This window comes from Mytilus galloprovincialis, chromosome 4 (genome assembly GCF_965363235.1).
Source record: "Mytilus galloprovincialis chromosome 4, xbMytGall1.hap1.1, whole genome shotgun sequence".
In the NCBI taxonomy this organism is placed as follows: Eukaryota; Metazoa; Mollusca; class Bivalvia; order Mytilida; family Mytilidae; genus Mytilus; species Mytilus galloprovincialis.
In genome coordinates this window covers 15,792,853-15,819,630 of record NC_134841.1, presented here as the reverse complement: position 1 = coordinate 15,819,630, position 26,778 = coordinate 15,792,853, and the positions used below count along the sequence as shown (strand labels likewise).

General features: G+C 32.4%; 1 protein-coding gene across 3 annotated transcripts; it reads left to right on the top strand.

Moving 5' to 3' along the window:
* The first annotated feature begins 1,321 nt into the window (after window positions 1-1,321).
* LOC143071459 (aquaporin-10-like) lies at window positions 1,322-21,635 on the top strand. Of its 3 annotated transcripts, none has more exons than XM_076245760.1 (5): window positions 1,322-1,479; window positions 17,281-17,407; window positions 18,196-18,333; window positions 21,004-21,122; window positions 21,345-21,635. In XM_076245760.1, the coding sequence occupies exons 1-5, from the start codon at window positions 1,405-1,407 to the stop codon at window positions 21,573-21,575; spliced, it is 690 nt and encodes a 229-aa protein (XP_076101875.1). In that variant the 5' UTR covers window positions 1,322-1,404; the 3' UTR covers window positions 21,576-21,635. The 3 variants fall into 3 exon arrangements, with proteins under 3 accessions (XP_076101875.1, XP_076101876.1, XP_076101874.1); XM_076245761.1 differs by lacking the exon at window positions 1,322-1,479 and adding an exon at window positions 4,836-4,855 and having other exon boundaries at window positions 21,345-21,632; XM_076245759.1 differs by lacking the exon at window positions 1,322-1,479 and adding an exon at window positions 8,495-8,648 and having other exon boundaries at window positions 21,345-21,633.
* The last annotated feature ends 5,143 nt before the right edge of the window (window positions 21,636-26,778 follow it).

Genomic DNA, 26,778 nt, shown 5'->3' with positions numbered 1-26,778 from the left:
TATCAAATTCTTGAACCAATGCATGTATAATCCTGGAAGGAAGCAATTCAAATAAAGTAAACTTCTTCTAAATATGAACAAATTAAAGAATTTTCTTCAGAAAAAAAATATATGTACATAAGTTTGATAAAGAAAACTATCCATTTAGTTATAAAAAAAAAACATATGCATTATTATTTTTTTAATTTGAGGTTTCATATGACTTTAAAGCACAATACGTATGAACATGAATTCAAAATTATTGCTTCCGCTATAGCTTAGCCTGGAGAAAATTTATTGCTTCCGCTATAGCTAACCCTGGAAAAAATTGTAAATGTATGCAGTCAGACAAACGATATTATTCATAATCTATACTAGTCAACAAAAGAAACGATACAAGACTTTTTTCAAACTAAAGATAAAGTTTTTTTTTACAAAATTTACATAAAACGACAATTTTAAAAACAGAAGTTCCAACTAATGATGCCAACCTCTCATTTAAAGGTAAAGACAGTGTTTGCCATCAATTTGTTTTTAAAAATCATACAGTTTCTTCGTTCATTAGTTAAGCGAAGTTCGGCCCACGAGAAATCGTTAAAATGTATACATTATCAACTGATTTACCATAGACAGTATGTGTAAAGTGATATTCAAAAAGCGGTAACAATCTTAAAACAAATCCGAAAGGTTCCAAATTTACTGTGTATTGTTTTCATATCTAAAGCATTGATTTGAGACGAAAATAAAAAAAAAAATTTTTTTTGCAATTTTTGAGATTTCAAAAAACTTTTTTTTCCCAAAAATTAAAAAAAACAATATTTCAACCCATTAGTTACAACATGAACATAACTTGATTAGCATATTGGATATTTTTAAACAAATTTGAAATTTTATTTAGTACTTAGAAAATTATGTGTCGATTTTTTATTCAACTTTCCGCAAAACTAATTTACACCCTATGATCGTTTACACGGAATTTGGATACTTTCCGAAAAGTTTTGATTTTCATTATCATATGTGCATACATTGCAAATGAAAGCTTTTTGAAATAGTGTATATCATTTTGTTTTATATGTAACACTTTTTTGATAAATTTTATTTCAAAGTCGTGTATCGTTTCTTTTGTTGACTAGTATATTTGTGCAAAGCTCATGTTTAAAATATCAAACATGCATTCAAATGACGTCAGACCTGCAGTGAGTAAGAACAGAAGTATAAATATTATTAGTGAAAAAAAAGTCCTATTTACAGACTTGTGACCAAACAATTAAAACAATTGTCATTTCGTTGTTTTCCCCCAGGTGTATTTCATAAGTTGCAGTCGACAACATCTATTACTTTACGATTAATATAATTTTATGTAGGACTATATAGCATTAGGTGAAAGGTGAAGTGTAATTACATTAATACCTGTCTGTTTTTAAGATGGTATTCTGGAAATTAAGAAGTAGAGTAAGTCGTGAAATAATAGCGGAATTCATTGGATCTTTTATACTAGTGGTAAGAATCGTTTCAAGTAAAAATATAACTATTTATGTATCTGCATATATATATCTGTGTTTTTGACAACAATAAGAAATTTTCGTCGCTATTTTGATATAATTTTCTTCGCTATTTTGATATAATTTTCTTCGCTATTTTGATATAATTTTCTCCGCTATTTTGATATAATTTTTTTTTTCAAATTTGATCAGTCATTTACTGCATCATTGACACCTCGGAATACTCTTTTCTGAAATGTTGCTTTTTTTGGTCAAATAGTCAAAAATCGATTAAACTGAAACAACTGCGGGTCACACACAAAATTTATTAAAACGTACATATCACCTATAAGATGAAAAATGAACGTTTATTTTTTGTAGTCAGCACTTTGGTGTTGACATAATATCAATTATATGGTCATTTTCATAAGTTTACTGTTCATTAATTTAATTATGAACTACGCGAACATGTCGTAAAGATTTTCTTAGCCAAGGCATAGATTACCGTAGCCGTATTTGGCACAATATTTTGGAATTTTGGGTCGTAACTACTATTAAACTTTTACTTGTTTGGCTTTTTAACTATTTTGATATGAGGGTCACTGATGAGTCTTATTTAGACGAAACGCGCGACTGGCGTATCAAATTATAAGCCCGGTACCTTGATGACTATTTTTCCTTTGCCATGCGTTATTATGAATAAACCTATATCGACAGTGATCATGGAAGAGGGACGAAAGATACCAAAGGGTGGGTCAAAATCATAAATCTAAAACAAACTGACAACGCCATGGCTAAAAATGAAAAAGACCAACAAAAAACAGCACACATGACACAGCATAGAAAACTAAAGAATAAACAACACGTACCCCCCAAATAACTAGGGGTGATCTCAGGTGCTTCAGAAGGATATAGCTTACGCGTGGGAAAATCAAAGATTTAAAAAAGGTTGCATGAATGTGTGTTGCTTAGTAGAAAGCTTTAAAGCTAAATATATTATGAAATATTTTTTCATGACAATAGATATATAATAGTATAATAGTGAAAGACACATACGTAGTCAAATACATGTATCTGATTAAAAAATATTTTTTTCTTTATTATACTGTGGACTCATTAATTTTCGTGGATTAAGTAAAACTCATATGATCGTTGATATTTAATTTCGTTGTTTTTTCGAAGTCTGCATATAAGCCTATAGAAAATTTGTTATTCGTTGAACTTTTAATTTCGTGGTTCACCTGTACCCGCGAAATCCACGAAAATTGGTATCCAATGAATGATAGTGAATCCACAGTATTCAAATTCGAAAAATCTGTATGGAAAACTTTAGAATTCAAAGTTGACTTTTGTTTACAACACGCATCCACTTTTTAGCTCACCTTGCCCGAAGGGCCAAGTGAGCTTTTCTCATCACTTTGCGCCCGTCGTCGTTAACTTTTTCAAAAATCTTCTCCTCTGAAACTACTGGGCAAAATTTAACCAAACTTGGCCACAATAATCATTGGGGTATCTAGTTTAAAAAATGTGTGGCGTGACCTGGCAAACCAACCAAGATGGCCGCCATGGCTAAAAATAAAACTTAGGGGTAAAATGTCATATAACTCTGAAACCAAAGCATTTAGAGCAAATCTGACATGGTAGAATTGTTTATTAAGTCAAGATCTATCTGACCTGAAATTTTCAGACAAATCAGACAACCTGTTGTTGGGTTGCTGCCACCAAATTAGTAATTTTAAGGAAAATTTTGCAGTTTTTGGTTATTATCTTGAATATTATTATGGATAGAGATAAACTGTTAACAGCAATAATGTTTAGCAAAGTACGATCTACAAAAAAGTCAACATGACCAAAATTGTCAGTTGACCTCTTAAGAAGTTTTTGCCCTTTATAGTCAATTTTTAACCATTTTTTAAAATTTAGTATTCTTTTAAAAAAATCTTCTCCTCTGAAACTACTGTGCCAAATTTAACCAAACTTGGCCACAATCATCATTGAGGTATTTAGTTTAAAAATGTGTGACATGACCTGGCCAACCAACCAAGATGGCCGCCATGGCTAAAAATAGTACAATGGGGTGACATGTAGATTTTGACTTATATCTCTGAAACCAAAGCATTTAGAGTAAATCTGACAAGGGATAAAATTGTTTATCAGATGAAGATCTATCTGCCCTGATTTTTTTTCTCAGAAAAATCAGACAACCCCTTGTTGGGTTTCTGCCCCAAAATAGTACTTTTAAATAAAATTTTGCAGTTTTTCGTAATTATCTTGAATATTATTATAGATAGAGAGATGAACTGTGAACAGCAATAATGTTCAGCAAAAAAAGGTCTACAATAAAGTCAACATAACCAAAATTTTCAAATGACCCTTTAAGGAGTTATCGCCCTTTATCGTCAATTTTTAACAATTTTCATAAATTTTTGTAAATTTTTGTAAATTTTTAGAAAATATTCTCCACTGTAATTACTGGGCAAAGTTCATTATAGATATAGATAATTGTAGCAACAAGAATGTTCAGTAAAGTAAGATCTACAAACACATCACCATCACCAAAACACAATTTGTCATGAATTTATCTGTGTCCATTGTTTAATATGCACATAGACCAAGATGAGCGACACAGGCTCTTGAGAGCCTTTAGTTTTTTACTCTGATTGCATGTTTGGTTACGTGTAAGGCATTCAATATTTGAATAAATGTCAAGCATGTTTTTTCATGTGGTTGATTTACTTTGTACACAAGGGAACTAATAGGTAAACGGAAGTGTAACCCGACAATTTATAGTTTATCAAATAAAAACTGGACGGTGTTTTTCTGCTTTTTCATGCGTATTTATGAATAAATCTGTATCGAGAATAAAGCGTGGGAAAATCAAAGATATATATTTACATTGAGTGATATGTAATTAGAAGTAGTCTTTAAAGTAGCGAAAACCATCGAAATTGCGTAAACAAATAACATATGTGTGAATAATTATTACATGTTGTTAAAAAGCACGCATTGACCTTTCGAATTGCAATATAAATAAGCGCACACGTAACATCAATACATCATTGGAGGGTACGCCTGTTTTGAACTACTCAAAAAGATATATTTGCCTAATAAAATAAAAAATAAGAGTTGCACGTAATCAAATTTTTTTCCATTAGCAATTCATCAACTTGAAATAATTTCTTTATGTATTGAACCATACTTATATATAGAAGACATTTACAGTATTTACATAAGAAATTTAACCTTGATTTATAGAAATGTTTTAAGTGATCTAACAAAACCATTTTTATTGAGAGTATGACGATGATTAATTAGATGTTTTAATACTGTTTCTGGACGTGAGTGGACTATTTAAGAGTCACTCTATTTAAGGATGAAAGATTTTGGAAAAATAGGTAGGAATTGCTAATCTTTGATGTAAAATATTTCATGCATGTCAATTTTTTTTAAATATCAAATGTGAAAATGATAAAATAAATTCCCTTTTTGTTGTTACAATTATTTCACTGGTTTGAGATTTGTTCATGCTATAAATACATGAAAACTGTTCTTGAAAGCAGAAAAGTACTTTTAGAATGTTACATCCGAGCTTCGTCACACCAAAATTGTAATTCCCCTTTTGCACAATATATATTAGTGTATGGGTAAATCGGCGTTTCCTTTTGAACCAAAAAGAAACCAATGGCACATACTAGTAACTCATTTGTTTATTTTCCAAATCATGTGCGCCAAACATAAAATCATAAATAACTTTACGCCAATTCAAAAGTACTAAGACAGGAATATGGCAGTTGTTATCTAATAGTTCGTTAATTTGCATGTTGCACTGTCGTTTGTTTTTTTTGGTTAAACTTCAGTGTTCTGTTGTTTCGTTTTCCCTCTTATAGATGATGTGGTTCCCCACTGATTTGTTTTCTCTCAATTGATTTATGACTATTGCAAAGCAGTTACTACTGTTGCCTTTATCTATGTATTTTTATTTACATGCCTTAAGTCTTCTTTTTTTCATGGCCAACCGATTTCCTCTTACATACACAATATATTGAAATAAATACTAGTAGATGAATTTTATTTATGTACTAGTATATTAGAACATAAGGCTTATCAGTGTACTGCAAACATTAACATATAGTTGATGACTTCAAGTCATTTGGTCTCTGATGTAGAGTTTTATCATAAAGACATCCTACAACGTCATTTGATTTTTTATATACTTTAAAATGGTTATGTATGACTTTGTGTCTACGTACTGGTTTGATTCGAATACAACTGATGAGTCTGTGAAAACGAAGTGCACACCTGGCGTAATAAATGATAAGCATGTAGTTTCTTTACCATTGGTAGTCCCTTATCCCCGTCCGTCATTGCTGTCATTGTTTTACCATTGGTGGTCCATTATTTCTGCCCTTCATGGCTGTCATTATGTTACCATTGGTGGTCTATTATTTCTGTTCTTCGTGGTTGTCATTATCTTACCATTGGTGGTCCATTATTTCTGCCTTTCATGGCTGTCATTATCTTACCATTGGTGGTCTATTATTTCTGTTCTTCGTGTCTGTCATTATGTTACCATTGGTGGTCCATTATTTCTGCCTTTCATGGCTGTCATTATGTTACCATTGGTGGTCCATTATTTCTGCCTTTCATGGCTGTCATTATGTTACCATTGGTGGTCCATTATTTCTGTTCTTCGTGGCTGTCATTATTTTACCATTGGTGGTCCATTATTTCTGCCCTTCATGGCTGTCATTATGTTACCATTGGTGGTCCATTATTTCTGCCCTTCATGGCTGTCATTATGTTACCATTGGTGGTCCATTATTTCTGTTCTTCGTGGCTGTCATTATCTTACCATTGGTGGTCCATTATTTCTGCCCTACATGGCTTTCGTTATCTTACCATTGGTGGTCCATTATTTCTGCCTTTCATGGCTGTCATTTTCTTACCATTGGTGGTCCATTATTTCTGTTCTTCATGGCTGTCATTATCTTACCATTGGTGGTCCATTATTTCTGTTCTTCGTGGCTGTCATTATGTTACTCTTGGTGGTCCATTATTTCTGCCCTTCATGGCTGTCATTATGTTACTATTGGTGGTCTATTATTTCTGTTCTTCGTTGCTGTCATTATTTTACCATTGGTGGTCCATTATTTCTATTCTTCGTGGCTGTCATTATGTTACCCTTGGTGGTCCATTATTTCTGCCCTTCATGGCTGTCATTACGTTACCATTGGTGGTCCATTATTTCTGTTCTTCATGGCTGTCATTATCTTACCATTGGTGGTCCATTATTTCTGTTCTTCATGGCTGTCATTATCTTACCATTGGTGGTCCATGATTCCTGTCCTTCTTTGCCATTAATGGTCCTTGATTCTTGTCGATCATGGCTGACATTTTTTAACAATTGGAGGTCCATAAATCCTGTCCTCCATTGCTGTCATTCTTATACCATTAGTGGTGAATGATTTCTGTCCTACATTGCTGTTATACTTTTGCCATTGGTGGTTTATAATACCTGTTACAAGTTGCTGTCATTGTTTTACCATTGGTGGTTTATAATTCCTGTTCCAAATTGCTGTCATTGTTTTACCATTGTGGTCCATGATTCCTATTCTTCATTGTTGACATTCCTTTTGACTTAGAGTGTCATCACTATTTGAAGTAAATCTAGTCTTTAAAATCAACCTGATTATCCTTCTGGAATATTTTTTATGAGAACAATGGAAAATGTATTGCATGTATCGTAAATACAGGAAATATCAAAAGCAGAATTATTTTTAATAACGAGTATACAGTTAATTGAATTTATTGAACTTAATTCTTGAAAACAAATACAAACGTATTTACATAAATGAGGGTCTGTATTAATCTCTTTTCTGTAAACACAATATTTGGTTTACAGAATAGAGATTATTTGGCAAAAGATGAGAATAAAGGGACAAACGATAAAGAATAGAAATAGATAGAAAAACAATATATGGAATAACTGGGATCTGAAATATCAAGTATAAAGGGCAAAATAAATAAAGAAAAGAAAATACATGAATGAAGACCCAATCAAAACCCTGATAAATGGTGGAATACTTTCAGTATAATCAATTTTATATGTTCTTTTGCAGAAAACTATATAGTACATCGAAAACTAAGGTTTCCTGATAAATGAACACGTAAACAATATTTTCTTGGTTTCTGAAACCTTGCGTAGTGCATGCCTTAGGCAAGCACCGTTTTTGTTTGATATGTTTCGTATACAAATACTTCAAACAATCATTGCACTTGTTTAACAAACAAATTCTTTAGCAAAACATGAAAATAATTATTCAAAAACATGTATTATATGTGTAATCAAAATATTATTAAGGGTGTAGAAACATGCAAATAACTGTAAAACTGCGTATTTTACAACTTTGATGCATTATGTAACACAGATAAATTATGTCTGACCTCTAAACAAAGGCGGATTCGGATAACAGACAAAAGAATACAATTATATTGTTGACATGGTAAAAAGTACGAAAAACCATAATGTTAAATTGAATTCAAAAACTAAAAATGTAAACATTTACAAAAAGAAGTATTGTTTCTTCACAATTAACCCTGGTCCCTCCTCCCACTAAAAAATCCAGGATATTCACAAAGTAAAAACGCAGTTGTTTAATGTATCTTCATCTGCAGGACTCAGTCCTAACATAACATTCGGCAGTGCGAATAGATAATTTGTATCCGCAACAATGGTTCAGGGTAACCCAATTCTAGATTCGATATAAGAACGGACTAAGCCAGAGACAGAGCAATTATCAACTCCTATTTCATATTATTATTTCATGGAACGAGAATTAATAAAATTCGTGGTGGCCAATTTGGTTGGACTTTTGATATGTATGAATTATGCAGAACAAACTAATGTATCTTTAAACAATTATAAACAAGTTGCAGTAATCAGGGAAGAACAATTGTTTGTGTCTAAATGTTCCCTAGAGTATAAGTTGCAGATAATAATATATATCAACTTCATTGTGTATGATTACCTGAGATTTATGTTTGTATTGATAAGAATTAAGTGACAGGTTAACTCCTTTGGTGACGATATTTCAAAACTTTCTATCTTTAAAGATGGTGTCGTGTAAATTAAGCAGTAGAGCTGGTCGTGAAATATTAGCGGAATTTATAGGCACTTTTATACTAGTGGTAAGAATTGTTACAAATCAAAATACAGTTCTAATTTTTTATTTTGTTTTTATTTTTTTTTTTTTTTTATAGTTATGCGTTTTGTGAAACATTTTAATCTTTTTATTTTACTACCTAGATTGAGTCCATGTAATACTTACAATTTTCCCCAATATATCTATATAATATCCAACTAATGTTTGTGTTTATTCAACTCGAAAGAACATTGGGGGTTGGAGACATGGTAAGACTACTGGCCTTTCATGTTCGGAATTACCTTTTGTGCTTAGGTTGGCTTTGTTCGGTGTATAAATACGCATCTACGCTCGGTCGAAAATGGATTACCGACCTTGCAAGGGCTATTTAGCCAGTCAAGGTCGTTAAAAACTTCCATCGTCGAAAATGGACATTAAAACCTTGTTCGATGAATGCTCATCTCTGATTGTTTAAGAAAGAAACCGATTTTGGGAATAAATGTTGCAAGACAAAATGACTGCCATCAACATGCGATTCGTCTATTTCAAGTGGCAGTGTAAAGCCCTCCCTTCATCCCTGTCGATGAAAATTGCGTAACCTACTGAACTATATATTTTATTGTCGTTTAGAAAATGAATGAGTATTGTTACTAGAGACTCATAAAACATCGACTAATTTTTTTTTTTTTATCATTTTTCTATTTCGAATGTTATATCTGCCGCATTAAAAAAACTTAAACCGATGACCAGTACTCAAAGTTTTTTGGCATAATTAAGTTAAGCGGCTCATAATAATTAGCATTGTTTATATGTACTGACAGAAACCTTTTGATTTTGGTGCGTTCGAAGTGTCTGTACCTACTTTCATTAGCAGCGTTGAAACCCCAAAAAATTAAAAAAAACCAAGGATAATAAAAACTTGAACAACATGAATGAGCTATATGACAAAAATGAATATAAGGAGAACATCCATATTAATTCTGAATTCGTGTTTTATGGGGAGTTACAACTTCAATCATTTTTGTGTATGTAAAGTGTATGTCACTATGACGATTGTCAGTTCAGAAACAATATTACATGTGTACCAATGTCTTACACTATAATTTTCATCCTCGTTTTCCGAGAATTGATTTTTTGTCCTTGGTTCTTTTCATGTATTCAATATTAAGGCTATAATACAACAATCGAGTTCTTAAATGTTGTAATGTATCCTGTTTGTTCTTTCATATGAGGTACAAGCTGCATGTTCTTTTAACAAACGAAATTCAATTAAATAATGGAATTATTTTATGAAAAATTAAATGGTTCAATAGTTTCAACGTGGAAACTAAACTATCCAGGTCGTGTTTATAGTATACGTTATAAATATTTCAATGATACTACACAACGTTGACATTTTAATCTTTAATTGATATGCATGTAAGGAATTCGAGCACATGATAACCTATTTAAAACATTTTCTTTTGGCTTCTTCATATAATTGGCACATTTTTACGGCTAAGGTAATCTATTCTTGGGATAAGAAAATCCTTAGTTTTTAAAAATTCAGTTTTGTAACAGGAAATTCATAAAAATTACCCTATAATTTACGGGTATGTTGTAGAATACCTACAGCTTTAAAACAACGGGGATGGAGAACACAATTAGTCCCGTGTGCGGCTAAACAGTGCCGCTATAAAGCCTTTTGTTGGCTTAGCTGTCATTGTTGTTCCAGTCGACAGCTGTTATGATGAAGACTGACTTAATTTATTAGTAGGTTGTCGAATGCTGTATTTTGACTGTTTTACATTAATATGGGATTGTCTTTCAGCATCTCATTTGATGGCTTAAGTCTGAAATGTTTTATAGTTTGGGCTTTTCAAACCCGATGAAAGTAGTTCCAGAAACACGTGCTGTGCCCAAGGAAATAACATTATTACGTTTCTTGAATAAAGGAAAACGGAGCTTGATGAAAACTAAAGTGTACATAGTGAACTTAAATTGTTAACATGTACCTTTGAAGTATGTTTTGAAAGAAAATATATATTATCACTCTTCACATTTTGTGTCAAGAGGGTAACAATATAAAGCAAGGCGATGTGGTAATATGGCCTACGCGACGACTATCCATCAAGTTCAAATGAAGTGGATGTAGGAACCTGTACGGGCTTTAACAATTGAATAGACCAACCCTGTATAGTCGGATATAAAAGGCCCGTCATGTTTAATGTGATACAATTGAAAAAACTAACAACCTAATTTATAAGGTAAAACAACATATGAAAAACAAATATTACACATTAACCAACGACTACCCGGCACCTAACTACAGACTGTTTTAACCCTATCATTAACTCAGTTAATATTATGTGTAGACTGTAATTTTCCTAGCTATTAACAGCCTCTAGATATGGCCATCACCTTTTTCACTAGTCCTAAACAGTTGGATCCGACTCTGAATAAAACAATAGGGCCCGTATTTTCGGAAGTCGATCAGAATTGTAAACCCACGTTTGATTTTTTTCCCTAATGTTTGATCGTCGCGGACTCAATATATCCGTGTTTGTTCCTAATGTGAATTGTTCCCTTTTGAACTTAAGGATGTTTGCTCCTCTACTTTTTGAATTTTTACCAGATTTTCGGAATCCTCTGGTTTTATCCAAGTATTAACATTTAAATATTTTGCCCACTAACCCCTACTTTTCTTTTCATATTTTTATTACGTATTGTTTAAAAAGCCATATTTCAAAATCTTATGATATCCTTGTTATTTTTTCATAGTTTTTTAAACAAAAAAGGTGCCAATTTTAAGTGAAAGAAAAATCTAGAGAGAATCATTTCCCGCCAAATTTTCAACGGCTTATATCTCGAAAACAAGCACACTGACCCTCCATTTTTTTCTGCTTTTTTAGTTTCTTTATTTATATATCATCAATTCATAATAGTCTTTTAAAAAGCTTGTTATTTTTTAACAGAGTAGCGAACATCCTTAAATGTCCAATGGCAAATATATCATGCATGTTCACGAAATTTACAATTTTATAATAAATACAATACATAGGTCCTATAATATGGGTCGACTGGATGAAGGGCGGGAAATTTTGACTGCCACCTTAAAATGAGGATATATTGAACAGGAACAAAAATTTAGCCTAGCCATGCAACAGGCCATCTACAGACCGCTCAAGTTAGCTATAACATTGGTTCTTAGCATGTTCACGCGATATATGATATTACGCCCCATTCTGACTTTAATTTGCTGCGTATTTGTACATACTACACAACCAAAGTACGCATCACTTGGCAAGGTTTCATACTGCCGATCAGAAAAAAAAAGCAAAAGCGATCATTTATCTATTCCCCTATAATTCTTTGGTTTGACGGTCTAGAACCTAATATGACATTAACCTATGATCGACCTGAACATGAAAGTAATGTTTTCCGCTTGGCGTAAAACTGCTGTGTCGATGGATCAATCATATGTTTCAGAAGCAAAGCTGTCATCAAATATATATATATTTATCGCACCGCGGGTAAAATATCACGTTGTTATTGGTTTAACGCCGTCACGTGGTGACCCCAATGAGACTATATATATATATTATATTATAGGGTTATTGCATGAATATTGGGGAATATTGTCCCGAGTAGAATTTTATATTGCACGAGCTTGCGAGTGCAATATATGTTCTACGAGGGACAATATTCTCCAATATTCATGCAATAACCCTTTTATTGTATAGCAATATAATATTTGAAAGTAAATATTGGTTTAAACTAAGATTTTGTCGTTGATGACGTCATGAATTTTTACGATTTATTGCACTAGTGCAATATTAGAATTTATTGCACGTTAACTTTTGGTTACTTTCTGTGGGGAAAATTATATTGCTATACAATAAATATATATATATTAAACTGTTTCTAGATTTACTGCATAAACGTATTCATATTTATTGGTGTACCTCAAATTTATTAAAACAAGTTATTTATTTTGAATGCTTCTGTAATGGAATATATGATAGTATTTGTTACACGTATATATTTTTCCATAACATGGATAAAATTGAGAAAGGAAATGGGGAAAGTGTCAAAGCGACAACAACCCGACCATAGAGCAGACAACAGCCGAAGGCCACCAATGGATCTTCAATGTAGCGAGAAACTCCCGCACCCGTAGTCGTCCTTCAGCTGGCCCCTTAAAAAATATGTTTACTAGTACAGTGATAATGGACGTCATACTAAACTCCGAATTATACACAAGAAACTAACATTAAAAATCATACAAGACTAACAAAGGCCAGAGGCTCCTTACTTGGGATAGGCGCAACATTGCGGCGGGGTTTAAACATGTTTATGAGATAGTATAGTATTAGGTTCCTTTTTGCTTTTTGCAATCATATTGTGTATAATATTGTTGCAAAATTATGCCCTTTATGGGTTCTTGATTAGATTTATAAAGTTCCTAAATTCTTTAAAAAAAAAATTTCTTAAAAAAATATTAAAAATTACGTATGAACTGGAAAAAATTAATGTTTTATATTATGAGAAATAATAAAAAAAAAAAAAAAAAACATGGCAATTTTTTAGGCTAATATTTGTATTTTTGTCTTCCGTTTTTGCCTTTATGCTTTGTCTATAAAGTGTTTAGCTTTGTTAAATAGTAGCTTGTTTTAATACTGATTAAGGCCGTGTTCACATTGACCTAAACTCGGTGTTGTGTTAGTGTAACTCACACATAAACTAAACATAATTACGTTCCCATTGATAACACTCAATGTTTACATGTAGTGTAAATCATGTTTTGTCTACATGCAGTCGATGGTCGATGTAGGCCTTGTGTAGGTTAAGTGTACACAAAACTAGGCATTCAGAACTTTAATTTTTCCATGTATATTTGAAAAAGAAACAATTCTTATATAAAATTGATACTTATGTAGCAGGAACAATTCTGCCTAAGATTCGGGGATGCGGACCACAGCTAATTCTAGTTTGTAAACTGATGTGTGCGGAAAACGACTGATGTCAAAAGTGATGCGCTATAATATATCTAAGTAAATGAAATCCAAAAACTGAAAACAATATATAATTTAATCAATAAAGTACAACTTTTATCATGAAAAGCCGAAAAGTGTACTAGAAATGGAGCATTCAATGACTTCAAATTAACCCGTACTAAAGGAGGCATGTAGCTAATGCACTAACCTAAACGATGGTTGGAAAGCCTGGCTTTCCTTGGTTGGACTGAATGTCAGTCCTCAAGAATTCAAAATAATAATCTTAAACCTCTTATATAAAATATATAAGTCTTTCGCAGAAGGTAATCAAAGGTTTTGCGACGATGCAAATATTAAACTTTACAATATAAATAAATATCTTTAACCAATGAATTCAAATGATAAAAGCTATGCAATTTAACAAATATATACTGAATAAGCTTCATGTAAATCATTAAATAAGGAAATATGAAATTTATAGTTTTAAACAAGGGAAATAATAATAACATAATAATCCTAACTGCCACACTTATAACACTTATTAATAAAATTCTTTACAGAAATATTTGTCTAAATTTGATATATTTATTTGTTATAAAAACGCTCTTCATAGCCTTATTAACCTCTTATCAAGACTCATACATCATCACTGCCGAACACATAATTAATTTGAAAAGGTCTTTCCGAATCGACTGGACGTACACACTGACAGAAATATTTGCCACTGGTATTTACTCAAACAACGATTCACTCATAAATGCATTACTGAAAAAGGGTGAGGTTAATTGTTTGTTTGTTTAGTATCCTAGATCCGTTAAAATTCAATGAGAAATAATAAAAAAGAAACATTACCCCCTCCCTTTGCCAAATACCCATTCGAGAAAAAATACTATTTGAAACAAACAGAAAAGATAGAAATGTAGTGATCCTTAACATCGCAATCCTTTTTCTTCAGTGGCGGATCCAGGGGGGGGGGGGGTTCCGGGGGTGCGCACCCCCCCTTTATTTTTGCCGATCAATGCATTTGTATCGGGACATATGTTTTGCACCCCCCCTGCACCCCCCCTTTGCCCTGGGTTAGCACCCCCTTTCGAAAATTCCTGCATCCGCCCCTGTTCTTCGTCTGGTCTGTAAGCAAACTGATGCAGTCTTCGTTTTCAATGCATAATCGACACATCTTTAAACTACTTCAAGTCATCCAAAATGACTTTCTTAAAGGAGCAACCACTTTACTTTAAAAAAAAAAGGGGGGGGAGTTTCTGAGTCAGAATTTTTTCTCGCGCAAAAATTTATATTTATATTTTTTTTTCGATGGTACCAATTCAATATTTTTAAAAACACTATAATGTATGGGGAATCTTTGGATTCAAAATAATTGTTCATTCTAATCATCTGTATGACCCGATTTTTTTAAAATCAAATTGTGGAAAATCCATCCCCCCTTTTTTTTAAAGTCAAATGGTCGTTTCTTTACTGCTAGAAAAGTTGTTTAAAAATTTGAATTCGGTTCTACGTAATGAACATTTGAATGACATATAGTTTACAAGTGTGAACAAATCTTATGTACAGGTAGCTAAACAAAGTGTATAGATGTGAACAAATTTAATGTGAAACTAGTGTAGATTACATTAAACCAAATGTAAACATGTTTACTATACACGGCGTTTGGTGTGAACACGGCCTAAGATTATAACACAGTGTTGACTGATGTACATCAATTTATAACATTTATACATCTAATATATGTTTGTTTTGCTCACAAATAGTTGTCAATAAAAATGACAGGTATTTTCCATTCTATTGATTTTGTTATTTGAAAAAGGACACTGTCCCAGGTTAGGGGGAGGGTTGGGATCCCGCTAACATGTTTAAACCCGCCACATTATTTATGTATGTACCTGACCCAAGTCAGGAGCCTGTAATTCAGTGGTTGTCGTTTGTTTATGTGTTACATTTTTGTTTTTCGTTCATTTTTTTTTTTACATAAATAAGGCCGTTAGTTTTCTCATTTGAATTGTTTTACATTGTCTTATCGGGGCCTTTTATAGCTGACTATGCGGTATGGGCTTTGCTCGTTGTTGAAGGCCGTACGGTAAGCTATAGTTGTTAATTTCTGTGTCCTTTTGGTCTTTTGTGGATAGTTGTCTCATTTGCAATCATACCACATCTTCTTTTTTATATTTCCTATTTTTTTATTTTCCTTGGATTTCGGTATTTTGAGATTTTACTTTCTATGGATTTTTCGTAATAAACATTAAAAGCTAGATCAAATTACAAGACAAAATACAGAAGACAAAAATAAAATTTAGAGTTTAATCAAAACTTTGGTCATTTTAACATAGCCTGTCAGCTTTCACGTAACTTTTCATTTGTAAGTTGAAATTTCCTTAGTTACATAAAATAGTAAAAAACAGTAAATAAATCATAATGTAGAACATTACACACTTGGAGATTTGTTATACACTATAAATCCATTACGTAAAGTTAAAAAAAATTTCTGCATCAGAATTCATGTCTAGTGTTGGAGAAACAGTTTTCCGTTAAATGAAAAATGAGTAAGTGGCTTTGAACATATACTAAATGTATGTGCAGGTCCAGGGGCGGATCCAGCCATTTTAAAAAAGGGGGTTCCCAACCCAGGTTAAAAAGGGGTGGTTCCCATTCCAGGTTAAAAAAAGGGGGGGGGGTTCCAACTACATGCCCTATTCAAATGCATTGATCGTAAAAAAAGGGGGGTTCCAACCCTCGGACAACCCCCCCCCCCCCCCGGATCCGCCACTGAGGTCTCAAGTTTTCTTATATGATCTTCAATGCGCTTGATGGCCGCTGTAAGTCTTACCAAATTTACTCAAACATATAATAGTACGTAAATTTCGAATCTCTGGACTTAATTCCACTCGGAGAACTTTAAAGATTAAGACTCTGTCATCCGATCTTTCTGATAGCTGTCAACAAATACCATTAATGCAACGTTATTTCAACAGGAAAATACGTCCATTACAATTCCGATTTGTAAAGTGATCTGATCCACATTTTCTAAAAACAATTGACAAGCTAAAAGAAATAATAAAAATCTTAAATAAATAGCAGAACTTAAAAAAAAACCACATACGATGAAGCTGAAGAGATAAAGAGGTCAAGAGAAGACTATTTGTCTTTTCATTTGGCTCGGTATTAACGATAATTCCATGGTATGCTGTTTTGACCTTCTCAATAAATATTTACTTAAATTAAATTGAATTGTATCAACATTTCCATATTTGATGATATTTAAGGATAAAACTATTTCGTTATCTTAGTGATAAATTCATTCGTAAGAAGCCACATAAAACTCAATAAACAAAAGCAATGAAAGCCGCCTATTTATGATATAAAATTTAAAAATTGACAGATTCAGTATCAGATATCAGTATCAGATAAAAAAAAATATAGCAAATAAGCACAACCCACAAAAACATGTTGTTCAGGAGATAATTATATCGTACTGAATTTGGTAGTAAGGAAATAAAAAAGTCGATGTGGTTTCAGAAAAATTATCATAACTCAATCTTTTTTTACATGGGGTTCAAATAGTTGATTGAGATCTCTAAGTAAGTCCTACATATTCTTATGTGTTAAACAATATATATGGGGTTGGCTTTTGAATAAACGACCTTAATATGTAAGATATAAGTACTTTCAACTTTTTGCTTTTTGTTTCAGACTTTTGCCATTGGAGCAGGCGCACAGTTAACACTGAGTAATGGACAAATGGGTAATTTTCTATCTCTTAACATTGCTGGAGGACTTGTGCTGACATTTGGCATTTACTTTAGCGGAGGTGTGTCTGGTAAGCATAGATAAAAAGGTTAAAATAAGGACTTACTTCCGATGTCTTAAGCTATAAGTTTGCGATTTTAAAGATGTTTGCTACATGATTTTTATAAAACTTGAGATAAAGTCTGTAAATAACATAACTGTAAAAAAGGAACATCTATATTAAAATCATCTTTTTTTATATATATATTTGTCTGTGATAAGACGTTTTGAAAGATTAAATATTATTAGATCATATTACAGCTATATTAGGTCTAGACAAAGTTTATTACAGATTATGGTAAGAAAGGGTTTTGAATGTTAATACTAAGACCCTCATCTATAACGTGTCTCTGAAATAAATCGTTCGGAACTGCTGCTTGCATACATTTAGAAGTCATACAAAGTGAGAGTGACGTAAACCCTCCAATGATCGTTAATTACATTTGTAATTTTAGTTCAGTGGAATAGAAATATATATAATACTTTCACTATCCTCTCACTACTTGTCGAAAATGAAAATAAAAACACAGGCTTAGGACGATCTCTATGACAACAAAATAAAACAGATCATTGCTATATAGAATCTTTAAAGTCATTACATCCAATTCATTTGAACTTTGGTGGATAGCTGTCTCATTGACAATCTTACTATATCTCATGTTTTCCCTATTATTACAGAAATGAGTAGCGGCACATCTTTGAAATGCATACAATCGTCTGTGGTAACATTTGTGCTTATTATTTATTAAATTTATGTATTTGAAATATCAATTGTGTATTGAAAAAAAATATAGTATCATTGAGGTATCTTTCTTTTAGGTGGCCATCTTAATCCAGCAGTAACTCTTGGTTTCTGTATAATGGGTAAATGTGCCTGGTGGAAATGGCCCCTCTACTGTATAGCACAGTTAGCAGGATCATTTGTGGCAGCAGCTGTTCAGTTTGGAATATATCATGGTAATTATATCTTTGAAAACTGCAAAAAAAAAAATATAAATAGATTTCGTAATAGAGCAAGTTAAAACAAATAATAGAGCAAGTAAAAACAAAAACAAAAACAAACAAAAAGAGTTTACAACAAAAAAGTTCCACCACCATGTAACTTAAGAGGCAATCAGACCATAGTATACAATTCAGGAAAGATAAGCATGGTATTTTTGTTTTACAAATGGAGGTGCCAAGGACACCATGTAAATTGTTTTAACAAGCTACATAAATACGATATATTTTTTTTCAAATAAAAAGTACGAAAGAGGCCGTGCTGTTTGATCATGTGCAGTTTCTGTAATTCTTTATACACAACAATGTACAGCGAGTACGCTATAAAATAACAAAACTTGTAAATAAATATTTCACACTCTTAGATTACCTAAATTGTCTTTATATTATTAAAAGGATGATATAGTCTGGTCATTTTAATTCAGAAATGTAGTATGAGATGACACTGTGAAGTCGTATAAATGTCAGAATTGACAAACTTGAATAAAATGGCTATTTCTGTATAAAGTGTTTCGTCCAATAAAATGTGACCATCAAACCAACATCTTGGTATGATACACCTTGGGGCAAAATGTTTTTGATATATCTATATATATGCAGTAATTAAAAGTTATGAGAATATTTATTGAAGTGTTCTCCTTTAAATTCGAAAACTTGAAAGTCTTATCAAGGTTGTAAGACAAATAAAGGAAATATCATTACATTCACCTAACTTTTCACGTCTTGTCGTCTACAGGATGTTATGTACCGATTATCAGGTTGTCTGCATGTTGATATCGTAAAATATCAGCTGCGAGACATAATATGAAGCTTTTTGTCGAGTAAGCGCAGCGAACGAGATCAAAAAGCCTTCATATTATGTCGAGCAACTGATATTTTACAATATTAATATGCCGATAACCTGATAATCGATTTATCAGGCTGTATTTGCGTCTTTTGGAAGTATTGTCTTAGTTTCACCAGCAACCGGAAGTTGACTTGATAAGTTCGGGTCAAACTTATCAACGTCGGTTCAAACATTATGACGTCGCTGATATGTCCGGGTTAAAGTTATTAAGGCCAGGTCAACGTATTTGACGTCACAAAGCCGTGATATGGAGTTTTATTAAGAGATGAGCAGATTGATATATACAGTTGGACGACCGATAAGTGATATTATTACATTATTATTTTCGAACCCAAAGTGCAAAACGATTCCGTATCATACAGTATTATTCTTCAAGATGAATTGATCATTTAACTTTTCTTGGTTGACTTCCGATTTTTTAGTGAAAATGAAGGTATGTTTACCTGTAGATGTATTTTAGTTATGTATGTCGTTTGGTTGGTGTCTAGTTGACGTATATTCTACATCTCTATTTATTTAAGGAATGACTGTAATATTTTTTCTGTCTATGAAGAAATAACATAAAAAATTTGGTGCACACTGAATAACGCGCGTAGCGGGTTATTTAACAGTGTGCACCACATTTTTTATGTTATTTCGAATAGACAGAAAAAATATTACAGTCATTTCTTATAATTTAATTCTAAATTCAATTTTAAACCGTAGAAAACCTCGAAAAAACGTTGATGACGTCACGGTCACATGACTAAATTATGTCTTATGGTCTGATAACAAAATAACGTCAGCCAATCAGAAGACGCGTTACATCCAAAATTAAATTATTGATTGGCAAGCATAAAATTTCTCCTTTATTACAAGTTTTATAGGATAGATGTAGATAGATTTGACCTGAGGTTGATTTGCCTATATCCTATGGTCCCTTCTGGTCATAACGCTTCTCAAGCACGTATACATATATCCTTAATTTTTAAATCTTCAGGTTTCAGGGTTCTTAGTGGAATTCAGAGGCAATCGCTTTTGACGCACACACAATGAAAGAAAGGTCATTAAGTTCAATTTTTGAGATAAATAATAGAAGCTATCGGGAACTAAAATTTTCTAATGATATAGGGATATACATGATATTAAGAACTACAAATGAATAAAACAATATTAAAAATGTTATAATGACATAATTACGTCATACATGTATGCGTATAGTTCACAAAATATATAATAGTTTTAGAGAAGGGTTTTTATTTTATTGTTATGCGTTTACTTTTCTACATTGGCTAGAGGTATAGGGAGAGGGTTGAGATCTCACAAACATGTTTAACCCCGCCGCATTTTTGCGCCTGTCCCAAGTCAGGAGCCTCTGGCCTTTGTTAGTCTTGTATTATTTTAATTTTAGTTTCTTGTGTACAATTTGGAAATTAGTATGGTGTTCATTATCACTGAACTAGTATATATTTGTTTAGGGGCCAGCTGAAGGACGCCTCTGGGTGCGGGAATTTCTCGCTACCTTGAAGACCTGTTGGTGACCTTCTGCTGTTGTTTTTTTCAATGGTCGGGTTGTTGTCTCTTTGGCACATTCCCCATTTCCATTCTTAATTTTTTTTTTTTTTTTTTTTTTAGCCTTTTTTTTGCCTTGGTTAACTTTTCATATGTAAAATTAGTTTTTATTTTTGAACAACTTTTAATCACAGTCTTGTTAATGTAAATAAGCCAGAATTTGCACTCAATTTTGTATGTCATTTACGTCTTAATACCGCTTCGGCTTCAAAGGCATTATTTTTATTCAGACGCAATCAACCATTATGACGGAGGTGTAAGGTCGACATATGGTAACACGTCTACAGCGGGAATATTCTCCACATTTCCACAGGAGTTCGTTTCTACAACTAATGCATTTTTCGATCAAGTAAGTTGTTGTTTAAAATAATGTTTAAATTATACATTTTTTTTATATATTGAGACATAAAACATTACAATAAAAGAACTTATGAAAAATATAAATTCATCTTGCTGTATATCCAGTTGACCACTTGATTGGCCTAGTAATATGCAAGAAAACTATTGAAAAGAAAAGCATTCGTTCAAATAAAGCAATTTAGATATCACATATTTTCCCACTATTCTGCAGGTGTTCGGAACATTTTTGCTACTTGGTTGTATTCATGCTGTAGCAGACGAGAAGAACATGATGCCACCTAAAGGTGTTATACCAATAGCAATGGGAATGATTGTAACGGCAATCGGGACCTGTTTTGCTTTTAACTGTGGTTATGCTATAAACTGTGCAAGAGATTTCGGACCACGACTGTTTACAGTAATAGCTGGCTGGGGATTAGAACCTATCAGGTTTGTTATTTAAGTCACGTGTATTAACTGTGGTTATGCTATAAACTGTGCAAGAGATTTCGGACCACGACTGTTTACAGTAATAGCTGGCTGGGGATTAGAACCTATCAGGTTTGTTATTTAAGTCACGTGTATTAACTGTGGTTATGCTATAAACTGTGCAAGAGATTTCTGACTCCGACTGTTTACAGTCATAGCTGGTTGGGGCTTGGAACCTATCAGGTTTGTTATCTTAGTCACGTGTATTTTGCAAATACTTAGTTCTTTTTTCGTAATATTTTTAGTAATTTTTGTTTGATTTTAGAATCAATTATGTTTAATTTAATCATAATGCATCATCAACATCAGTACTATTAGTTAACAAGAACCAAAACAGTCACTAATATGCTGTACAAAGAACATACACGTATTGAGACGTTATATACTAGTACCGTTAAAGCAATGACCTTTGATTGACTTTTAGCGATTCGTTTCGTATTTAAATAAGTTTGTCTAATTGGACCTAGGAATAAGTTGAATTTATTGATTTTTTAACGTTGTATTTACAGTTACAGAAATTACAACTGGTTTTGGGTGCCAATTGTTGGACCATTAGTTGGATCAGTCATTGGGAGCTATGTTTACATTGCGCTCATACAATATCACTGGCCGAGGAGGGAAGACGAGAAACCGGAAGTAGTGACAATACATGTCAATGGGAAGGACAATGTTGCATTTGAACCAGAGTCTGAAAAGTTTTAGATCACAATACTCATTATCTTAGTCCCTATAAACTATGCTGAATACTGATTTGATCATTTATAAATCATGGATCATTATTGTTAAAAAGATCCTAAGATACACGTCGGCAATTTGAATGTGCAAAACTCCGTTGACAGTGACATTTGACCTCACTAGGAAAAATTAGCGAACATAATGATTCAGTAATAACACATCTTGTTACCAAGGTTTTAAACTTAAAGATTTGTTATTCTTTGTATGTAATGCGCCGACGCACTGTCTGCACATATTGGACCATCAATACTATAGGAAAAGTTGCAGTGATATCAAACTGTTCGGAGGCATTGTTGTCTCATTGGCAATCATATATAGCACATCTGCACATTTTATATAAAAGGAAATGCAGAATTGGTTGCCAATGGAATATGTTACCCCTTTACATATATCATGTATAACTCGCATATCATATTATCTATATCCAAGATTTATTTACTTTTATGTATACATTTATTTCTTTTATTTAAATATTAATATAATAATTTTATACATGTAGTTGTGTTATTGGCCTAAATAATCAATATTGTTATCATTCAACATAAATCAACATAGAGTTTCGTGCAATTGATAGAATCTTTAAAACTACAAATGAAGCCCTTTGTAAAATATTGGCTTGTGCAAGATTGAACAGATATATTATTATTACAGGTGTAATACCACCAAATCATGGTACGTCACATCCGGTTGTATACGAAAGTAGGTCGAAAAAAATATTCCCTTGAATTTGACAGTTGTAGATAATTAATCTTACATTTTATTGCAGTAAAAACATTTTTGTGTCATAAACATATGTCTTGGGTATTTCAAAACACCATTATTTTTTATTTGGGATTTCTAAGGAAAATTTTGTAATCTTGAGGTTACATAGTGACTAAACCTTGTACACAGATAAATAAGGGGAGACATTTGATTGGTTTACTTCCAATGATGGTTATTTTCTTATATGCAATGAAATGTTATGTGAATTTTTTTCTATAGAACTGGACGTGACAAAACTTTACTCATGCCAAGTATTTCTTTATTAGAAACAAGGATAAATTCTGCACATTTTTTTGAAAAGTGCAAATTTAACAAAGACTAATAGGGGAAAATCAATGGTGGTATTACACCTACATGCATTTAAGAATTGAATGCTTCTTTGTGTAACTTCATTGGGGTGTAAAAGCGTTGACAGAAGTACATTTTGTATGGAGCGGAGAAGCGCTTCGTTCTAAAAATGTGCGCACGGTCAATGCTTTTACAACCCTATGTTGTTACAAAAAGCAGTATTCAATACTTATAATTACATTTTTTAGCTAGGATCACGAAAGCACGAATTTTATCAGCTTTTTATTCAAATCACCTGTGCACTTTATTGTGGGACCTCGTGTTATCATGAATGATAAGTTTTATTGAGTAATGCAATTGCTTAAGGAATAACACGTGATGGGCAGTTAGCCAATCAGAATAACGTATTATAATGAATTATACATCTAATGTAATTATAACTTGATATTTAAACAAAATACATTTTTAAACCTGTTATTTATTTATCAATACTTTTTTCCAGTGACATTCCAGTTATGTGTGTTAATACGACACTATTCAAGCACAAAATAAAACTAATAAGCTTAAAGATTACCTTATCAAGGTAATTTCTATGTCCGATGTGTATAAGTGCTGAGGGTTTGTGTAGGCTTTTCAATGGACCTTCGTTTTTTGTTTGTAAACAAGCAAATAACTGGCACTGTGATTTTTCAGAGGGAGGAGTTTGAACAGCCAGCATAAACGGATGTCGTATCTAGGTCAAATATGTCAATTTTCAATTGCAACACATTACAGTCATAATAAAAATAACGTTTGATAGTTTAGCGAAGCAACGTCACCACTGTTTCGAAGTTTGATAAAGTCGATCATATGCTGCCTGAAATAATTTATTACCAAAACAAATAGTCGATCACATGGCTTCATTTCTACCATTGTGAGAAAGTTTACTCTCTTAAGAGCATAATTTTTTTTTAGCTCAAGTTCAAACACTTCGATCTTGAGCACATGAAATCGCAAGATGAAACTACGACGTCACATTTTGCACGTGTAACTTTCAATTTTCAAACTTTATGACCAAACTTTACATCAGAGTGACTTTAGCCGATGTACGTGTTTCTCTCAGGTACTAGTATCAATTTAAGTTCTATTGTCATGCATGATTGTGTTCATTTCGGTTCAATATGTTACATGTAGCGATAAATAGAAATGATCATTTATAGAAAAAAATTATACGAAAATTTTTGAGCGTCTTATTTTCAAATAGATTTGATATTAAGAATCTTAAGAATTGAGTTTAAATTCCAGTATAGTTTAATAGCACAAAAATTACTGCCCATATAATTCTAAATACGCAGAAAAATACATATGCGCACTTGATGATTTTTTTTGCGATCTGTCAAATAAAGTTCCAGTTCTAATCTGGAATTAAAATGTTTTAAAGGACAAACACCTCAAAAGAAGATAATTTCGTTTGTGAATGTACCAAATTATCCGTTACGGAATGAAACTTAACACCTGCCAAAGTCAGAGACTAATTTTAAGATGCACTATATTACACACATATGGAATAATTTGCATTCAGAGGTGAAAGTATGCATTAACGAAACAATTTAAAGATAAATGTTATAATTTTGTTTTAACGAGTACACGTAGACTCTGAATACTTTATTTATCGACGCATTTGCTGTAAATGAAATAAAATTTATGAGAATATTATTTATTTGTGTAGATACTATTCTTGCAGATTATTTATAGATTTGTCTATTTATCTAAGGCGATGACTTTAACTATTTATTTATTGGGTGCATTAATTAATGTTAAATGAGTATACTAAATAAATAATCCTGATAACAAGTAACGAAGATAGTGTTACCGAACTGTCACGAGGAACATATGATGAGTGTGATTAAGATAGTATAAAATGCAAATCCTTAATATATCATGAGAACAAAAACAAAATGTATATAAAGTTTTAAAGTCAATTGACCATGACTGATTAGGCAAAGCAAACATATTCTCCATTAACATTGTTATTGATATCAAATCAACTGCACACAACATCAACTTTCCACCATAACCAATAGAAAACACGACGAAAAGACAAAAAAAAATAAATAATCGTGGAACGTAAAGACTGAGAAACACAAATCCTAACCAAAGACAAGAAAACTATAACCATGAAAGGCACAAGTCGTTTTGCTAATGGTAAGTAAATATTCGTAATAGTCGCATTTGATGATGCCAACCGGAGACAGACTATACCAAATGGACTTTATTTAGGTAACCAAATCTTGTCACTCAATCTTTAATGTGGGTTATAATGTAAACGGAACAAGCGCCTGGTGTACCAAATTATAAATAAAGGCAACAGTAGTTTTACAAACTGAAACTGAGAGAAACACATCAAATACAAGAGGAAAACAACGAAACATCAGAAACTCTAAAGTGCAACAAAAAACCAAACGACAATGCAACACACAGAGAAACGAACTATAAGATAACCATTGCCATTTTCCAGACTTGGTACCAGACATTTTTAGAAAAAAATGGTGGGTTGAACCTTGTCTTGTGGCTAGCCAAACCTCCCGCTGTTATGCCAATGTTAAATACAACACGAAATGACAACATGACATGACAGGTCTACAATACAAATGAAAGGAAGAACATTCAGGACAGAGAAATACACAAATAAACAATACAATACAACATAACGATATGCTAAAAGTTATTTAATGTACCAGGCTTATAATTCAATACTCCAAACGCGTGTTTCGTCTACATAAGACTCATCAGTGACACTAAGGTCAAAATATTAAAAAGCCAAACAAAGATGAAGAGCATTGATGACCCAAAATTCCAAATAGTTGTTCCAAATACGTTTAAGATTATCTGTATGGGATATGAAAATCCTTAGTATTTATAATAATTCATACTTTTGCAAACAGTTAATTCATAAAAAGGACCATATATTTGATATACATGTCAACACCGAAGTGGTGACTAACAAGAGAATAACTCTGATATCTTTGACAAATATTGTCCAACCACTAGGTCAAAGCCACTATAAGTGTATGTTTTGCCACTATGGTATCACCATCTCAACAGTCAGTACTTGTGTCTTGTATTGAAATATCATTGAAATGTTCATGTTCTATGAATTTTAAAGCTCTCCAACTTCCGTTTTTAATGTAGCCCTCAAGCTTAGGGTATCACCAGTCTAGAAGTCAGCACTAGGAATATCATTGTTATTAATCTGGTGTTCTATCCAAAGGTATACATAGTTATGTCTACTTGATATCATTGATATGTTCCATTCTAGTTATTCGAAACACAAAGGGGCTTCTACCTTCATGTTTATATTGCTTTCTCTGTATCTAATACAATTTTTCGGAATGCTTGGTTTTAAAAGCTCT